The following is a 19080-nucleotide window of genomic DNA, read 5'->3' as shown; positions in this document are numbered from 1 at the left end:
AGCTGCGAGTAAAGGAACGAGTGAACGTCCTATACCGTTGGTGCAAAGCTTTGCGAGTGCTGGGGCTCCAAAGCTGCCAAATTCTTGATGTGATGTACATAGATTACTATTACAGTCAAACACAGGATGACGAAAACAACTGATGGCACAACACCACAGAGAGTTTAGATTGCCAGTACTACCTAGGGTGACCAGATATTCAAAGACAAAAAGCAGGACCTGATCGTATGATCTAGCAACGAACTTGATCGCTTATTTTTCTCGTTCCTTTTAAGCGATACCAAGCATAAAAAGCAAACAATGAATCATACATTCCTATTCACTACAGCATGATGAAACTTAAAACTCTGATTTTAGATGCTATAAAAAAGGAAGTAATGTGCTCCAATAACAAAAATTACCAAATTTTAGTAACCTACTAACCTATTATGCTATTACATTTGTTTACATTACAACAGTGTTACATTAACACATTGCAGTGTGAAGTCACTGTGACAGGCTCTCATACTTTTCACTTGAATGAATTGTCTTCAACAGCTTTAAGTTTCCATGCAGTATGTCGTAAAACTCTGCGCAGTTATAATGGAACTTGCACCTAGTGATTTTCAGGCTTTAGCCTGGATTTTTCATTTGTCTAAAGGTTGTTCATTAATGAAATTACCCATTCTGTAGGAGCATTTGTAACAGGCAAGCTTAACACAAATTCTACAATATCACCTTTATTCCTGAAGCCAATATTCCTATATTCAAAATTAGTGAATATCTCCACCCACTTTAAATGAGTTTGTGTATGAGCTGAATTCCATTCCTTTACTTTAGTAATTGTGACATATTCCCTGACATTAACAATCTCATCAAAAAGCATTGTATCACATGTCTTTCCCAGTGTACTTAAGTACAAAATCTAATGACCTTTGTACATCACTCCATTCGAACACAGAATTAAGATCTGCCCAAATTACCACACTGAGTTCAGAAAAATAAAAAGTCCACTGGTCTAAGTATTCCAAGCAAGTGGAGTAAAATGTTTCAACATTTTTTGGGAAATGTGAAATATCAACTAAGCCATCATTTTCAAGGGTATTTAGTATAGATTGAACAACAGTTTATAACTCTACTCATACCAATTTTCCATCTTTTACAGACAACATATATCAGCATACAGTTATAGATGAGGAAGGAGCCACCACTCTGCATCAGAAATACTTACGCACAACCTAGACCACAATTTACTCCGATACTTAAAGATAATACCAATCACAGCTGCACATATTTACCTCCGTCTATACACTGGATTTGTTAATAATAGAGAATTTACCACCCATACAAGTGGAGGCATTCTAACACAAAATAGGACTTCCTAAGAGAGCACTGCCCATGAATGCAAGCACTGAATTATTCTGTAACAAATTGGACTCAAAACAAGAACGTAGACTAACGCAAGACGTATAAATTCATTTCAACAAAAGTGTTTTATAGGATTTTAACATGTACTGTGTATTTTAATGTGATTTTAACAAGCACTGTATATTTTAAAGTGTTTAATGTACTTGTAATTTAGAATTAAGTTTAAGTTCCACAAACAAATTTTAGGCCTAAAAGATAACTCCACACCTAAGTACCTGAATTGTATTATATTAACCATTTTACTCTCAAACATGCCCAATTTGGACGCTTGGACATAATGCTTCCCCATGGCTTCTCCATTTAGAAAGGTACATTAACTGTTCTTTGACATATGTAAAGGTATCAATGTACAGCTGATGACTGTTTAGGGTCGAAACCGGTCCTGTAGTTATCAATAAAATTGTATTGATAAGGTGGAACCTTTTCTTATCTATATATTAGTGAACTATCAATACGGAAATGAAACTAGTAAATCAAGAATCAATGGATTCGACGCTATTATCGATTTTTATATATCACTGCCCCCTCGCCCCTCTTTACGAAGGGGCTGACTTGGACTTTTGAAAAATCCAGCATGTCACTATTCATGTCAGCAAACCCGAAAACGATTTATTCGACACTACTTTCTATTAATTTTATATATAACCCCCCTGACCCCCCACCCCTAAGGGTGCTAGGGATGACTTACCCCCACAGTGTTCGTCTCCAGATGATAAGTTATGAGTGTACCAAATTTCTTTGATTTTTCTCCAGTGGTTTAGGAGATGTCATTTACATACATACATACATACATACATACATACATACATACAAATGTTCATTTATATTTATTATATTTATATATATATATATATATATATATATATATATATATATATATATAGATTAAAATATAAGATTATACTGTGTAGTATTGAATAGATGGAAATTTTATATCTTTATAGATACTATAGTCAATATGGAACTTGAAACAATAAATTTCATTTCTTCCAAATGTAACGATTACAAGAAAAATTACTGAATTGTTGCAAATAATGAAATTAGTTTTACTCAGTTACTTCTCAACTCTGTGTGCGTGCGTGCATGTCGTCAGCCGGTATTCATATCAGAGTTTATGCTTCTCACCTGCAGTTCTGTAATTCATTGGTCCACTCAATAGAGGTGGTGCTGATTGCTTATCAGACCAATTCTTATATAAAATGTATGGCCGCACATGTTGCATCTGATGGAAAGTAGAGGGGCGTGGTAGTTTTGATGTAGTTTCTTTCTCTGGCGAGTTTCCTTTTCCTTTCTTCGACATTCCTGCTCAAATTGTACAACTACAGTTCAGATGGTAGCATGCCAGTGAGTGCAATCCACTGCAAGAGTATGCCAAGTATTCAGGTTTATATCTACTCTTCTCATGGTCTGTTTATCCTTATACCGCTTCAGAGGAGCAACGAGTCTTCTTGCCAGTGCTGAGTTCACCATATAGGATTTCCCCAGGGAGTCTGCTGTCACTCATACGATGTACCTGGCCTACCCACCTAAGGTGATGACTTCTATACTGTTTAGCTGTGCTTTCTCGAGAGCCATGGAGAGACTATGGAGTGGGTATGTGGGAAACTGGGAGTGAAATTTCTAGATCCTAATGGGTGGGTAGGAGAAAGGGATCTGCGCTCGGATGGCCTTCATTTAAACCGCAGTGGTACGTATAAGTTAGGAAATTTGTTTGGAAGGGTAATACGGAGGTACATTCAGGGAAACTGGATGGCCTAGGGAGCGGTGATAAGGGAACAGGGAACTGGAAATCAAGTAGGGATGACATAAAATTGTTAGTGTTGAACTGTAGAAGTATTGTAAAGAAAGGAATAGAATTAAGTAATTTAATAGATATATATTTACCAGATATTGTAATAGGAGTTGAATCATGGCTGAGAAATGATATAATGGATGCAGAAATTTTCTCACGGCACTGGAGTGTGTATCGTAGAGATAGGATAGGAAAGGTGGGAGGGGGAGTTTTCATTCTGGTGAAAGAAGAATTTGTAAACTACGAAAAAGTTAAAGATGAGACACATGAAATTCTAGGTGTAAGGCTCATTTCTAAAGATAATAGGCAACTTGATATATTTGGAGTGTACAGATCGGGAAAGGGTAGCACTGATGCGGATTCGGAATTATTTGATAGGATAGTCAGCTATGTGGGAAACGACATGGAAAGAAATGTGATTGTAGCGGGAGATCTGAATTTGCCAGATGTCAATTGGGAAGGAAATGCGAACGACAGGAAGCATGACCAACAAATGGCAAATAAGTTACTATGGGAAGGACAGCTGATTCAGAAAGTGATGGAACCAACCAGAGGGAAAAATATTTTGGATGTGGTGCTGATAAAACCAGATGAGCTCTATAGGGAAACTGAAGTAATAGATGGTATTAGTGATCATGAAGCTGTTTTTGTGGTAGTTAAAAATAAATGTGATAGAAAAGAAGGTCTTAAAAGTAGGACTGTTAGGCAGTACCATATGGCTGATAAAGCAGGTATGAGGCAGTTTCTAAAAAGTAACTATGATCGGTGGAAAACGGTAAATAAAAATGTAAACAGACTCTGGGATGGGTTTAAAGAAATTGTTGAGGAATGCGAAAACAGGTTTGTACCTTTAAGGGTGGTAAGGAATGGTAAAGACCCACCTTATTATAATAGAGAAATAAAGAGACTAAGAAGGAGGTGCAGACTGGAAAGAAATAGAGTTAGAAATGGCTGTGGAAGTAAGGAGAAATTGAAGGAACTTACTAGAAAATTGAATCTAGCAAAGAAGGCAGCTAAGGATAACATGATGGCAAGCATAATTGGCATTCATACAAATTTTAGTGAAAAATGGAAGGGTATGTATAGGTATTTTAAGGCAGAAACAGGTTCCAAGAAGGACATTCCAGGAATAATTAATGAACAAGGGGAGTGTATATGTGAGGATCTTCAAAAGGCAGAAGTATTCAGTCAGCAGTATGTAAAGATTGTTGGTTACAAGGATAATGTCGAGATAGAGGAAGAGACTAAGGCCAAAGAAGTAATAAAATTTACGTATGATAACAATGATATTTACAATAAGATACAAAAGTTGAAAACTAGAAAAGCGGCTGGAATTGATCAGATTTCTGGGGATATACTAAAGACAATGGGTTGGGATATAGTGCCATATCTGAAGTACTTATTTGATTATTGTTTGGCTGAAGGAGCTATACCAGATGAATGGAGAGTTGCTATAGTAGCCCCTGTGTATAAAGGAAAGGGTGATAGACATAAAGCTGAAAATTACAAGCCAGTAAGTTTGACATGCATTGTATGTAAGCTTTGGGAAGGCATTCTTTCTGATTATATTAGACATGTTTGTGAAATTAATAACTGGTTCGATAGAAGGCAATTCGGTTTTAGGAAAGGTTATTCCACTGAAGCTCAACTTGTAGGATTCCAGCAAGATATAGCAGATATCTTGGATTCTGGAGGTCAAATGGACTGTATCGCGATTGCCATGTCTAAAGCATTTGATAGGGTGGATCATGGGAGACTACTGGCAAAAATGAGTGCAATTGGACTAGACAAAAGAGTGACTGAATGGGTTGCTATATTTCTAGAAAATAGATCTCAGAGAGTTAGAGTAGGTGAAGCTTTGTCTGACCCTGTAATAGTTGAGAGGGGAGTTCCTCAGGGCAGTGTTATCGGACCTTTATGTTTTCTTATATATATAAATGATATGAGTAAAGGAGTGGAATCGGAGGTAAGGCTTTTTGCGGATGATGTTATTCTCTATAGAGTGATAAATAAGTTACAAGATTGTCAGCAACTGCAACGTGACCTCGAAAATATTGTGAGATGGACAGCAGGCAATGGTATGTTGATAAACGGGGCTAAAAGTCAGGTTGTGAGTTTTACAAATAGGAAAAGTCCTCTCAGTTTTAATTACTGCGTTGATGGGGTGAAAGTTCCTTTTGGGGATCATTGTAAGTATCTAGGTGTTAATATAAGGAAAGATCTTCACTGGGGTAATCACATAAATGGGATTGTAAATAAAGGGTACCGATCTCTGCACATGGTTATGAGGGTGTTTAGGGGTTGTAGTAAGGATGTAAAGGAGAGTGCATATAAGTCTCTGGTAAGACCCCAACTAGAGTATGGTTCCAGTGTATGGGACCCTCACCAGGATTACCTGATTCAAGAACTGGAAAAAATCCAAAGAAAAGCAGCTCGATTTGTTCTGGGTGATTTCCGACAAAAGAGTAGAGTTACAAAAATGTTGCAATGTTTGGGTTGGGAAGAATTGAGAGAAAGTATATTTGAAAATGCTTGAGAAGGATCACGAAAAAAGAATTGGAATTTCTCCACCTACAGATAGCCCTACAGCTTATTCCTCCTCAGTTGAAGCTATAGGTGACAGCAAGGAAGTTCTTGACACACCTATATCCCCCGCTCCTCCACCTCCTCAGGTGCAAGAGCAAGGAAGAACGCATCACCAATATTACACCCGGCGCAAAACTGTGAAAGAATGACAGGAGTTACTGTTCCAAAGGAAAGCAGGCTTAATAAGATTTGACAAATAGGAATTAGTTATATTTTCATCTACATTAATAATAAGAGCCGCACTGTGATATCAGGATTTCTTCATTTCGATAATTACTTATAAATTGTATAATTTTTAATTTATAAATTGATCTTGTTTCATGAATTATTAAGAAAAGAATATTTATTAGGACAATTTCTCTATGGAATAATGTACAAGTGTTTCCTTGACGACTGCTTTCTATTGTAGAAATAATTTATATATTTTCTCTTGAGTTATTTGTTTGTTTTAGTCTTGTCAATCTTATGTTAATTTTAAGGACACTTCCTCTAAAGCATTACTTTGTCAATTTTATATATTTTTCATCTAAACAGTGTTATGTGGCTGAAGATGTTGATAATATACGAAACATGTACCACTTTTGACCATTAAAAATTGCCTTAAGCAATCATTGTATCGACTAGGTGGAAAATAAATAAATACTTAATTGTGAATCTAAGTGGTATGTTCCGAGCTGTCAGCGGAGAGATGGCGTGGAATGACATTAGTAGACGAATAGGTTTGAATGGCGTCTATAAAAGTAGGAAAGATCACAATATGAAGATAAAGTTGGAATTCAAGAGGACAAACTGGGGCAAATATTCATTTATAGGAAGGGGAGTTAGGGATTGGAATAACTTACCAAGGGAGATGTTCAATAAATTTCCAATTTCTTTGAAATCATTTAGGAAAAGGCTAGGAAAGCAACAGATAGGGAATCTGCCACCTGGGCGACTGCCCTAAATGCAGATCAGTATTGATTGATTGATTGATAACATTAGTCATCCTATTTGATCATAATGTACCTAAGTGGACCTGCCTACAAAGTCCACTGCCTGAAGGCCATTTGGATAATCAGTAGATCTACCATTAGCTGCGATAGCTTAGGTGTTCCTGAGGATGCATATTATGGAAATTATCATTTTAGAATACTGTAGCCTTGTTTATGGTAAGTCTTAAATTATGTTTAAATGTTAATAGATTCTTGTACTGTTAAGATTGGTAGAAATATTTGACTAAATTGTCTTGCATTTGCTGATCTGGCACTATTAGCAAATAGTATAGAAGCGAAATTTCAAGTAGAGGAACTAGGAAGATTAGCATCGAAGGTTGGGTTGAAAATATCTTGTGAGAAAACAAATGCCATCCTTTAAAGTTGACACTCCACGTATTATTTAATATAAAAGTTGTAAATAAATTTAAATATCTTGGTGAAATTATCACTTGGAATGCTAATGAAAAAGCATCCATAGATAATAGAACTCAAAATTGAGACGAGCACAACAACTTACATGGCTGAGTTACAAAAAAGGTCTCTTTAAATTAATGCTAAATGTTGCCATTATAACTGTCATCAGACCAGAAGCAATGTATGCAAGTGAAACGTTATTCAAACCTAATACCCAAGTAACAACAGACAAACTGCAGAAAGTGGATAGAACAATTCTCCAGACAATTATTAATAAAAAACAGGTTGATGGCCAGTGGAGACTTTTACCCAATTCAGTAATTTACAAGGAAAGTGAATTGGTTAACATGATGAGAAAACTGAGGATTGTATTTTTTGGACACATACCATTTGCCGAATTTGACTCCTAAAACAGCTTTTTGATTTCTTTTGGAATAGTAAATCAGAAAGCATGTGGCTTAAAGAAATACAAATGGATTTGGATTAATTGAAAATTACTACAGAGCAAATTAAAAATAGAGAAGAGATGATTCTAAACAACAAATATACAAAACCATCGCTTAAAACATCAATGTAAGCAGTATGTTATATCAGCAGAAGAATGAACTGCAAGATCATCTAGAAATAAGTTTTGGGAAAAGAAGAAATTATAAAGTTTTTAAAAATGAACTTACTTTTTGATGTACTTATTTTTTGAAGATTTTGTTGTATAAAGTTGATTTTGGTGCTCCAATGTGGGCATGAACAGTATAAATAAACTCCTCCCCGGTTTTACCACACCACGAGATGAGGTCACAGATGTGAACTGTTGCAAACAAGAACTTGGCCCAGTTTTATGGCCTGGTGCCTTTCTGATGCCAACCCTGTATGGAAAGGTGTGTTCTCTATTACATCTTTCAGTGTTGATTGGCAGTGGCGAGTGTTGTTTGTATATGAAGAGGTGTCTATTGAGACAAACACACAACTCAGTTCCGAGCCAGAAAAATTAACCAGTTGCAGCTGAAATTCCTGACCTGGCCAGGAATGGAACCCAGGACCCTCCGAGCTGTAGCCCACGACATTGACCATTCAGCCAAGAAGTTTGACATTTTAATAATAAATGATAATCATACATTCATGAAAAACTATTACTCTGCCAAATTGCTACATTTTTATAGCTTTGTTTCATCTAGTTTTGTTCATAGGGTTATTTCATTCGACAGCACCAAAAAAGATAAATAACTCAATCCATGTCAGCAAAATAAGTGTATTTGCAAGAACAAATTTGTTCTTACGTAATTTGGTACCTAGAAGATAAATCCAAATGTAAGGTACAGTAAGGGTTATTCTGCCCGAAGGCAGGTCCGAACCTCCGCAGAGGTGTTCCTGAGCCGGAGTTTACGTGCGGTAGGGTGGCCAGTTCCTTTCTGCTCCTCCATTCCCTTACCTCCACCAACAGCGCGTGGCAACCCATCCAACTCCTGACCACGCCCAATGTTGCTTAACTTCGGAGATCTCGCGGGATCCGGTGTTTCAACATGGCTACGGCCATTGGCATCCAAATGTAAATACCATCAAAGGAAATAAATCCAAATATATGTACCATCAAACCAGAGTCAACCTGTTTTTTTTCTTTTTTTCATACTTTTGATGCTACTTCACAGAGAAACTGATCTGCATTAAGAATGAAAATAGTGTATGATAACTCATAATTTTTGAAGTGTCTCCTGTTACTTTCATGTTCTGAACTCCCATGGGGCTGAGGAAAATTGTAAGGACTGGTTACCTCAACCTGGGAAACTGGGTTAATTACCAGAAGAGTTGGTCTGTTATTGGACATTATAAATTTTCCAGCTAACTCATTCCTGGTTGCCAGCGTTTCACCCCAGGTAAATAACACACCTACCAAGACGCATGGCTAGTGCATATCGTTAAGGCTACTGCGTAGGCTACTTGGAGCAGTCTGAACTGCACTGTGAGAAACTTTCTCATTTTCCAAAATTGATGCCTGCCTGGCCATCAGATAATATGTTGATTCCCAAGAAAACCTGAAATATTTGTCCCAAATGAGTAAATTTATAATACCAACATTGTTGGTCTGTTAGTCGACTGCTGTCTTCAAATATTCAGAAATAAGGTTTTACTCGTGTGCTGGACAGTCTCGGCCAGCTTATTTGATTGTGTACTTTTCATCATTAGGTAAGAAATCTGAGATGGGGAACATTTGAGGTTATGCAAGTTTGAACATTTAATTCATTACATACAATGAAACTCTGTTCATGAATTTATTTGAATATTTTCTCTCAGTTAATTGGCTAATGTAAAATTACATTAAAGACTGTCTAAACATAAACGCTGAGGACAAGACGATGGTATCACATGGTTGCCCTACGATCCTTATTGAGAGTTGAATATGTGCAAATTTCTTAATTTGCCTCATATCAACATCTAAATTGTAATTTCTGGCCCATGATGTGTGTCAATGAATAGAGAATCTTAAGGCCACGGCCGCTTCCTTCCCATTCCTAAGCCTTTCCTATCCCATCGTCTCCATAAGACCTATCTGTGTTGGTGCGACATAAAGCAAATAGAAAGGAGAATAAAAACCATTTAGTAATTTCAAAAATTGAATAGATTTAATAACAAAATTTACCAAATGTTTTGGAGCATTACTATGCTTGGTATCAGTACCATTGACTTTATGCGAGTTAAACTACTATGCACCAGACATTCTGCATGAAGAACACTGCATACTTTTCTCCTAACTCCAGCCTTGCATGATTCAAGTGAAATATACTGTATAAGGTGAGAGAAATAACTTTTCATCAAGCTCCTGTTTGTAATCATTTTTTCTTATTGCCTTGAAAGTGGACAACTAGTCATGTCTAGTTTCCATATTTTAGCCCTGAAGATCATGTCTGGTGCTTCCAGTTGACTAGATATTGACAGAGAATTAGTATAACAGTCTGACAAAATATTTTTAATCTTTCATTTCTGATTGGACCTATTTATTCTATTGACATATTCCCTCTTTTGTTTTAGCAAGAAAGCTGGCATGAGACGTTTCGAAGAATTAGCGTTTTTGAACGGCTCGGATGGCCCTGGTCTTATCGACACTTCTTGGGGACCTGTCAAAATAGGTGTATATGCACGTCATTTGGAACGATGGTTAAGATACTTCTCCCTGAATCAGTTACTGTTTGTCAGTGGGGAAAGGCTCATTGTTGATCCTGCTGCAGAACTTGCGAGAGTCCAGGTGTGTTATGTTATTGTTATTATTATTATTATTATTATTATTATTATTATTATTATTATTATTATTATTATTATTATTACACTGACCTGCAAATTCGAACTTTCCGATCATTGCATGAAGTTTACATAGTGATATTTTATATCTCGGGCATGCTGATTCCGGAACTGAAGTCGGTTTTCCCCTATCACATCAGGTTTTTGTGAAAATTCAAAGCGAAATTTTGATAAATATGCAGCACGCACATATGCAAGATTACTATTATCACATGTAAAGAATGCTTCTTATTATTTTCACCCATCTGAACACTCCTATCTTACACTGGTATACTTATCTACGTAATATAGATATGTAGTGTATTGTTAACAGATCTGTAGAAAAACACAGCCACATGGATCAAATTTACCTCGCATTAAGCCTAATAACATACTGAGAATGGTAAGTCTACAGTTTCAATTTTATAATGTCCTACCTTAGTATAAGAAACGTCTTCGCCTTGTTTTTCGCGTGTGAGGAGTATTGGACCTTCTCTCTTTAGCAACCAGCAGTAATCTGCCAGCATGCTTTTGTTCCATTTCCTTTCATATCTGCGTTCCATTTTCTGTAGATCCTGATGGAATCCTTCTCCTTGCTCTCTTTGCTCAGCATTCCTAGGTTCTCAGGGAAATAGTCCAGATGTGAATGTAACATGTGCTCTTTCAAGCTCATTTTGCAGCCTAAATCTTGGAAAGAAACAAGCAATCTATTCACCATTTGTTTGTATTCTGAATCCTTTGGGTTTCCAAGAAAGTTTTTGACCACATTCCGGAATGCTGTCCACGTCGATTGCTCTGCAGCGCACATAACATCTTCAAAATTAGCATCAGAAAGAAGTTTTCTGATATCTGGACCTGTGAAAATACCCTCCTTGATTTTGGAATTACTGATGCCTGGGAATCGATGACACAGGTACTGAAAGCATTCACCTTCATTGTTTAGGGCCTTAACAAATTGCCCTAGTTTGATATGAAGTGGAGGTAACAGTATTTTGCTCTTGTGAACAAGTTTCTTGTTTTGTTTTTTGACCCTACAATCCATTGTGTACGTGTCCATTCTTTTTGAGTCCAGTGATGTAACCTTGCTCGACTGCCTCACTCAGACAGAAAGGAGGGGTGCTTTGTGTAACTTCTTTGTAAACTTAACAGATTACCTATCACTTTGAAATTGCCACACACTTGTCACTTGTGTTCTTGGTACTTCAGTTTACACAACAGCATTTCAAGATTTCCGTATGTTTCTCTCATAACTGAATGAGCAATGGGAATGGATACAAGTTTTTCATTGTGAAGGAGGACGCACTTCAAACTACACTTAGGGGCGTCGATGAAGTCTCCACTCAATAAGGTCGTACTATGGTGCTCCTAGTTTTAAGATAACCTCCGGAATCTTGTTGCAGTAAACCAAGGCTCCCTCTTCAGGAAGGGTGTAAATTCTTGTTGACGATGTCTGTACTAATAGTACATTGTGCCTGGTGCCAACAGTTCGTTTCATGAAGTCTAGACTCGAGTAACTCGGGAGATTCCTTTGTAAACCAAGATCTCGAACAAAGTAATTTAATGCACTTTGCTCGAACAGTATTGGTTTTTTTTCAACGCATTCAGGGGAGAAATCAGAGCTAGTGCCCACCATTTCTGCATCACATTCAGAAGAGGGACAATCCTGTAAATGTTCTGGACGTTGTGGTACTGGTGTATCAGGGCCATGAGGAACGGGTAAAATTGCAGATTGAATATTGCTTGGATACACAATGTTACCTTTGTTGCTGCTGTTAAATCCCCTCACATTCACAGAACAGAAGTAGCACTGAGTACTGTGGTTTGGGGGTTATCGCCACACCATTGGAATACCAAATGGCAACGCAGTTCGCTTACCGTTCACCCATTGTTATAACTGCTCTGTACAGGTTCTACAAACCTTATGTGGTGCCCACGGCTTGTCTTGGTCTCCAAGTTTCAAGCCAAAGTAGGCATAGTAGGCCTTTCTCACGAACTCGGTTATATTGCGCCGCTGTTTCATCGGCATAAAATTCCACATACATAGCAGAATGTATCTGGATTGTTCTTGCAGCCACGTCGTGGCATGTTGATAGATGGAAGTTCAATAAAAATATTAACACAGTACGTCACTAACATATAGAACGCTTCTGAAGACAAATCTCTTCACTAGCAAGCGAAACATCTCGGACTGTTGCGGATGAAGCACGAGAAAATGTCATTCAGCCAAAACCGCGTGTCCAAGCTATTTTGTACATAGTTGCCAGTTCTACACTCTGAGCATGATAATACAGGACTACAAGACGGCTGGAGGACGTCACATTAATAAAATGTGGAAAGAATATGGAAATCAAAATTAAAGCAACACACTTCCTAACAACATAAGAAGTGCGTGTGATGAAATAAACGTAATATAGGATTTTTGAGAAAATATGATGTGATGGGGAAAAATTAACATTGGATCCTGATTCAGAATGCAGAAGTCATCCTAAAAAGCAATACAGGATGGCTGCAATGAAACCATCGCAGGACAGTGTTGTTGTTGTTGTTGTTGTTATTATTATTATTATTATTATTATTATTATTATTATTATTATTATTATTATTATTATTATTATTATTTTGTTTTCCATGTGATAATACTAATCATGCAGAATTTTTTGAAGTTTTTTGAAAAATGCTTGATCGATCGCCAAATTCACTAAGAAAACTAGTAGGAATACAGCAATATGTTTTACTTGGATTTTACATGGTCCTTCACATTGTTTTTAGTATTACTTATTCAACATTATTTCATGTAAATTTTAATATATTTTCACTGAAGATGGCTCATAAATGAGCAGAAACATGTTTGGCTAAAAATCATTCCATCCAAAGATGGATACAAGTATTGAATAGGAGGAAGTAATAAAAGCTTTTCTATTGTAAAGTGTAAACCATCAATATGGATTGAAACCAATATCTTGCCATGTGTCCACTGATAATCAAACTTGTGACTTTGTGTCTGAGTGCATCTGAAGAAGAGTTGATCTTGGTGCAGTTCTCACAGGGGGTTGTACATTGGGTCAAACTATTGAGACTTGTTCAGTGAAACATGAGCTTGAGTATAAGAAGGAAGGTATCATTGTCACTGCAATCATTAAAAATAAGAAAAGGAACTCTAGAAGATCTACTCCATCACATTTCTTTGATTTTATCTTCCTTAATTCATGACACATTGATTTCTCAATGGAGTTTCCTACTTATTTCATAAATTGTTTTAGAATGATTTGCAAGAACACTTGATGTACATGATTTTTTTTGGACTGTTTTTGTAAATGGCAGATTTCACGCCTCACAAGTCCTCATGACACTTGTATTGTTTTATCTCCATTCTTTCTTCCTTGACCATGTTTTTTATGACTACATTGTTCCTGCTTATATGCGAGAAGCAATCCGTTCAAAACAATTTGGAAATCTGCAAGCAGCTGGCATGACTAGTTGTACACAGCTCTACACTAGCAAGAAGTTGTGGTCTGTGTGAGCGACTGCTTGCAGCCACAGCTACACTGTTGATTTTGCACTCAGACAGCTTAACATTAAAAATTAAATAATTGAAGTTCAACCAATTCAATACATAAAAGAAAGAAATGTAGTAATTACATTCTTATTTAAATGGGACCGGTTTCGACCCTAGTACAGGTCATCGTCAGCCGTAAAAACAAGTAGGCGAAATCACACAATGTTTACGAATATTGGAGAAATGGGTCAGTTTCACACTCTGTCAGGCACAAAGTCACAACACTATCAAATAATATATGAAGATTATAAATAAACTTGAAGTCGCAGAAACTGACCCATTTCTCCAATATTCATAAACATTGTGTGATTTCGCCTACTTGTTTTTACGGCTGACGATGACCTGGACTAGGGTCGAAACCGGTCCCATTTAAATAAGAATGTAATTACTACATTTCTTTCTTTTATGTATTGAATTGGTTGAACTTCAATTATTTAATTTTTAATGTTAATAATTTCAATACGGAACAATGAAATTTTTATCTTTAAACTCAGACAGCTTCTCACAGGTGGAAAGTCACCAGTGTATTCCTAGCTTAAGATACATGGCCAAATACTAAAGAACCTTAAATTAGAGTAATTTGTGTGAATTAAAAAGAACAATCCAGTAAGCGAGATATTAATCCATTTGCTTGTTACGTAGTTTTACCTTTCTAATAATATTTGCTTCAATGTGGTGGACATTCGTTTCTCAGTTCAATCAATCAATACTATTCTGCATTTAGGGCAGTTGCCCAGGTGGCAGATTTCCTATCTCTTTTCCTAGCCTTTTCTTAAATGATTGCAAACAAATTGGAAATTTATTGAACATCTCCCTTGGTAAGTTATTCCAATCCCTAACTCCTCATCCTATAAATGAATATTTACCCCAATTTGCCCCGTGAATTCCAACTTTACCTTCATATTGTGATCTTTCCTATTTTTTTTAGATGCCACTCGAACTTATTCGTCTACTAATGTCATTCCACGCCATCTCTCCGCTGACAGCTCAGAACATACCACTTAGTAGAGCAGCTCGTCTTCTTTCTCTCACTTCTTCCCAGCCCAAATTTTGCAACATTTTTGTAAAGCTACTCTTTTGTTGGAAATCACCCAGAACGAATCGAGCTGCTTTTCTTTGGATTTTTTCCAGTTCTTGAATCAGGTAATCCTGGTGTGGGTCTCATACACTGGAACCATACTCTAGTTGTGGTCTTACCAGAGACTTATATGCCCTCTCCTTTACATCCTTACTACAACCCCTAAACACCATGTGCAGAGATCTGTACCCTTTATTTACAATCCCATTTATGTCACTACCCCAATGAATATCCCTCCTTATAAAAGGAACTTTCACCCCATCAACGCAGTAATTAAAACTGAGAGGACTTTCCTATTTGTGAAGCTCACAAACTGACTTTTAACCCCGTTTATCAACATACCATTGCCTGCTGTCCATCTCACAACATTATCTAGGTCACATTGCAGTTGCTCAGTCTTGTAACTTATTTATTACTCTCTAGAGAATATCATCATCCGCAGAAAGCCTTACCTCTGATTCCACTTCTTTATTCATATCATTCATATATATATATAAGAAAACAAAGATCCAATAATACTCCCCTTTTAATTATTACAGGGGTAGATAAATCTACTTTCGAGACCTTCCTTTCTACCACATTTATTTTTAACTGCGACAAAAACAGCTTCATGATCACTAATGCCATCTATTACTTCGGTTTCTCCATAGAGCCCATCTGGTTTTATCAGCACCACAGCCGGGAATATTTTTCCCTATAGTTGGTTCCATCACATTGTGAATCAGCTGTCCTTCCCATATTAGCTTATTTGCTATTTGTTGGTTATGCTTCCTGTCATTCGCATTTCCTTCTCAATTGACATTTGGTAAATTCAGATCTCCTGCTACAATCACATTTCTTTCCATATTGTTTCCCAGATAGCTGATTATCTTATAAAATAATTCTGAATCCGTGTCAGCGCTACCCTTTCCCGGTCTGTGCACTCCAAAGACATCAAGTTGCCTGTTATCTTTAGAAATGAACCTTACACCTAGAATTTCATGCTTCTCATCTTTAACCTTTTCGTAGCTTACAAATTCTTCTTTCACCAGAATGAATACTCCCCTCCCACCATTCCTCTCCTATCTCTACGATACTCTCCAGTTCCGTGAGAAAATTTCTGCATCCATTATCATTTTTCAGCCATGATTCAACTCCTATTACAACATCTGGTAAATATATATCTATTAAATTACTTAATTCTATTCCTTTTTTTACAATACCCCACTATCGGCAGCCCTGAAAATGGTTTTCCGTGGTTTCCCATTTTCACACCAGGCAAATGCTGGGGCTGTACCTTAATTAAGGCCACGGCCGATTCCTTCCCACTCCTAGCCCTATCCTGTCCCATCGTCGCCATAAGACCTATCTGAGTCGGTGCGATGTAAAGCAACTAGCATTATTATCTTTACAATACTTCTACAGTTCAACACTAACATTGTCATTCCTAGTTGACTTCCAGATCTCTATACCCTTATCACCGCTCCCTAGACAACCCATTTTCCCTGAATGTATCTCCCTATTACCCTTCCAAACAAATTTCCTAATTTATACGTACCACTGCGGTTTAAGTGAAGGCCGCCTGAGCGCAGATCCCTATCTCCTACCCACCCATTAGGATCTAAAAATTTCACTCCCGGTTTCCCACATACCCATTCCGTAGTCTCATTTAAATCCCCAATCGCCCTCCAGTCAGTATCCCTCCTACATAGTATTCCACTGATAACAATCTCTGCTTCCTTAAACTTCACCTGTGCTGCATTTACCAGATCCCACACATCCCCAACTATATTGGTACTTATATCAGCTTGCCTTACGTTGTTGGCACCAACGTGAAACACTACCACCTTCTGTGTCCTGGTAACAAGCAGAGGAGAGGAGATAAGGAGATGCACTGTGTGCAACGGTGAAGCTAACTGGGATGTGGAAAGATAGATCCACCACTAAAACACCAAACTCAGGCTGGTAAATGTTCTGGTTTTCTCCATTACCACATACGCTGCTGAGATATTTTAAGCAAACATCAAGAAGATTGAAGTGATAGAAATGAGTGTTACTGCCTAGTCCTATGAGTATCCTGGACAAAGCACATGATGAAAACTTCTATCCTAGAAGAGCTCATCAATATCATCCAGGCTTAAGATACTTAAGTCATATATCACGGAGAATTGGACCTATGGAGAACCTGATTGTATAGGGGAATATGCAAGGAACAAGGCCCCAAGGAAAAGCTCCAACAAGGTGGATTGACCAAATAAAGGAGTTGGTTGAGAGGTCTCTACATCAAGCGATGTATCCAACACAGGATAGTAAAACATGGGGAAAATGACGTAGATTTCTTCTTAGAACTGAAGAATTTAATAATAATGAACATTAAAACTGACCCAACTTAATGATATTTCAAAAATTTGTTGCAGAGGTTCTCTTAATTGTTTAATGAAATTCCAAGTGTGCTCTATTTAACAAACTTCCTGATTTGTTTCAGGATTTCCTTGGTCTGAAGCGAGTTGTCACAGAGAAACATTTCTACTTTAACTCAACTAAAGGCTTCCCCTGTTTGATGAAATCAGAAGGGCGTTCAAGTCCACACTGCCTGGGTAAAACCAAAGGGCGAAATCATCCGCACATTGATCCTGTTGCCGTGCAGCGCCTGCGGGAATTTTATCGTCCATTTAATGCTCGCTTTTATCAGCTAACCGGAATAAACTTTGGCTGGCCTTAGTCATTTATCTGCCATGGACGAGTTCTTCCAGTCCGTGTTACTATTTGTACAGAACCATGTTTTTCCACTGTGTACTCCTAAACAAGCTCCCCATCATTACCAGCAATAAATAAAATTGTCAGTGGCATTATGTGACAGTTACAAACTAGTCTGTGACTTTCAAAGAATATGAAAGTGATATTTGGCCCTAGTCATGATAGTTCATAGCAAGCTCCTTGTATGTGTGTCCATGCCTGCAGTTCAAATTCTGCATTGTTTTCTTTCTAGACTTATTGGAGGAATTGATGAATGATTGCAGGTCGATTCATCTTTGATATAATGAGTGGGCATAAACTATTTTACAAAAAGTACACCATCTCTCTTTTTGATACTATGTTTTTTATGAAGGTACAAGAAAAAGTGAGACTGAGTGATATTTAGTACAACTGAATAACTTATTTCAGTTTTATTTCCTGACTTAATTTCAAAAAGACTTGAAATACTCATACATGTGACTGACTTCTTCTCCATATCACTGAGAGAATGGGAAATAGTTCTGTAGTTTCTGAATTAACTACTGGATTTAACTGCATTTAAATGCAGCTAAATGAGGTGAATTAAAACAGTGGTAAAAGGTAAGAAAATTCAGAAATGGAAGGCATTAGCATGCCTAGGATAGAGCTGTGATAGTATTGCATGAATGAAGATTTTGTCTGAAATAGAAACTGCCATTCTCCATTTGTATATTCTTTCTAATGTCATAATGTTACTGTAGCCATTTTTCTATGTATATATAAAATATTGAGTTGAAAAAGTAAAAAATATACTTGGGACTGGAAAATTTAGCATTTGGCTATAAAAGAACTTGGATCATAGAATAATATAATTTTAATTGCTGATCAGGTCATTCAGAGCACTGAATTTTTTAATGTGCAATAAATTTAATAACCAGTTTGAAGTCTAAACATGATTATAGTTTTACTGTAGAATAGTGGAGTAAGAACGTGCATTTATTTGTACTGTTGGGTGTCTGTATGATGACTCTAGACTATAACAGTTATGATCATCTGGTGTCATGGAAATCAAATCCCTACAGATCAAATCCCATTGGAGACCCCCATCAACCTATTGCAAACAATCATAGTTCTTACATGAAGCACAGAAGAGTGAGAAAGCTACTCATGGGTAGGTGACACCTCCCATGTATTTCACTTCCCCTTCTTTATTACTGTGCCCCACCAATTCCACTGTTTAGGGCATGAATATGGCTCACATATTAGAACTACATTCACAATTGTGCAGCTTCCTTGGAACACTACACAAAGG

At 37.1% G+C, this 19080-nt stretch overlaps 1 protein-coding gene across 1 annotated transcript in view; it reads left to right on the top strand.

The window, feature by feature from the left end:
• Hs3st-B (Heparan sulfate 3-O sulfotransferase-B) overlaps positions 1-19051 on the top strand; it is a 110395-nt gene extending 91344 nt beyond the window's left edge. The window contains exons 5-6 of the mRNA XM_067148984.2: positions 10195-10408; positions 17539-19051. Of these exons, the coding sequence (XP_067005085.1) occupies positions 10195-10408; positions 17539-17775 (451 nt within the window). The 3' untranslated portion in view covers positions 17776-19051. The remainder of the gene's footprint in view (positions 1-10194; positions 10409-17538) is intronic.
• The last annotated feature ends 29 nt before the right edge of the window (positions 19052-19080 follow it).

Source organism: Anabrus simplex, chromosome 6 (genome assembly GCF_040414725.1).
Source record: "Anabrus simplex isolate iqAnaSimp1 chromosome 6, ASM4041472v1, whole genome shotgun sequence".
In the NCBI taxonomy this organism is placed as follows: domain Eukaryota; kingdom Metazoa; phylum Arthropoda; class Insecta; order Orthoptera; family Tettigoniidae; genus Anabrus; species Anabrus simplex.
The sequence above is the reverse complement of the archived record's forward strand: the minus strand, read 5'-3'. Positions and strand labels throughout refer to the sequence as shown.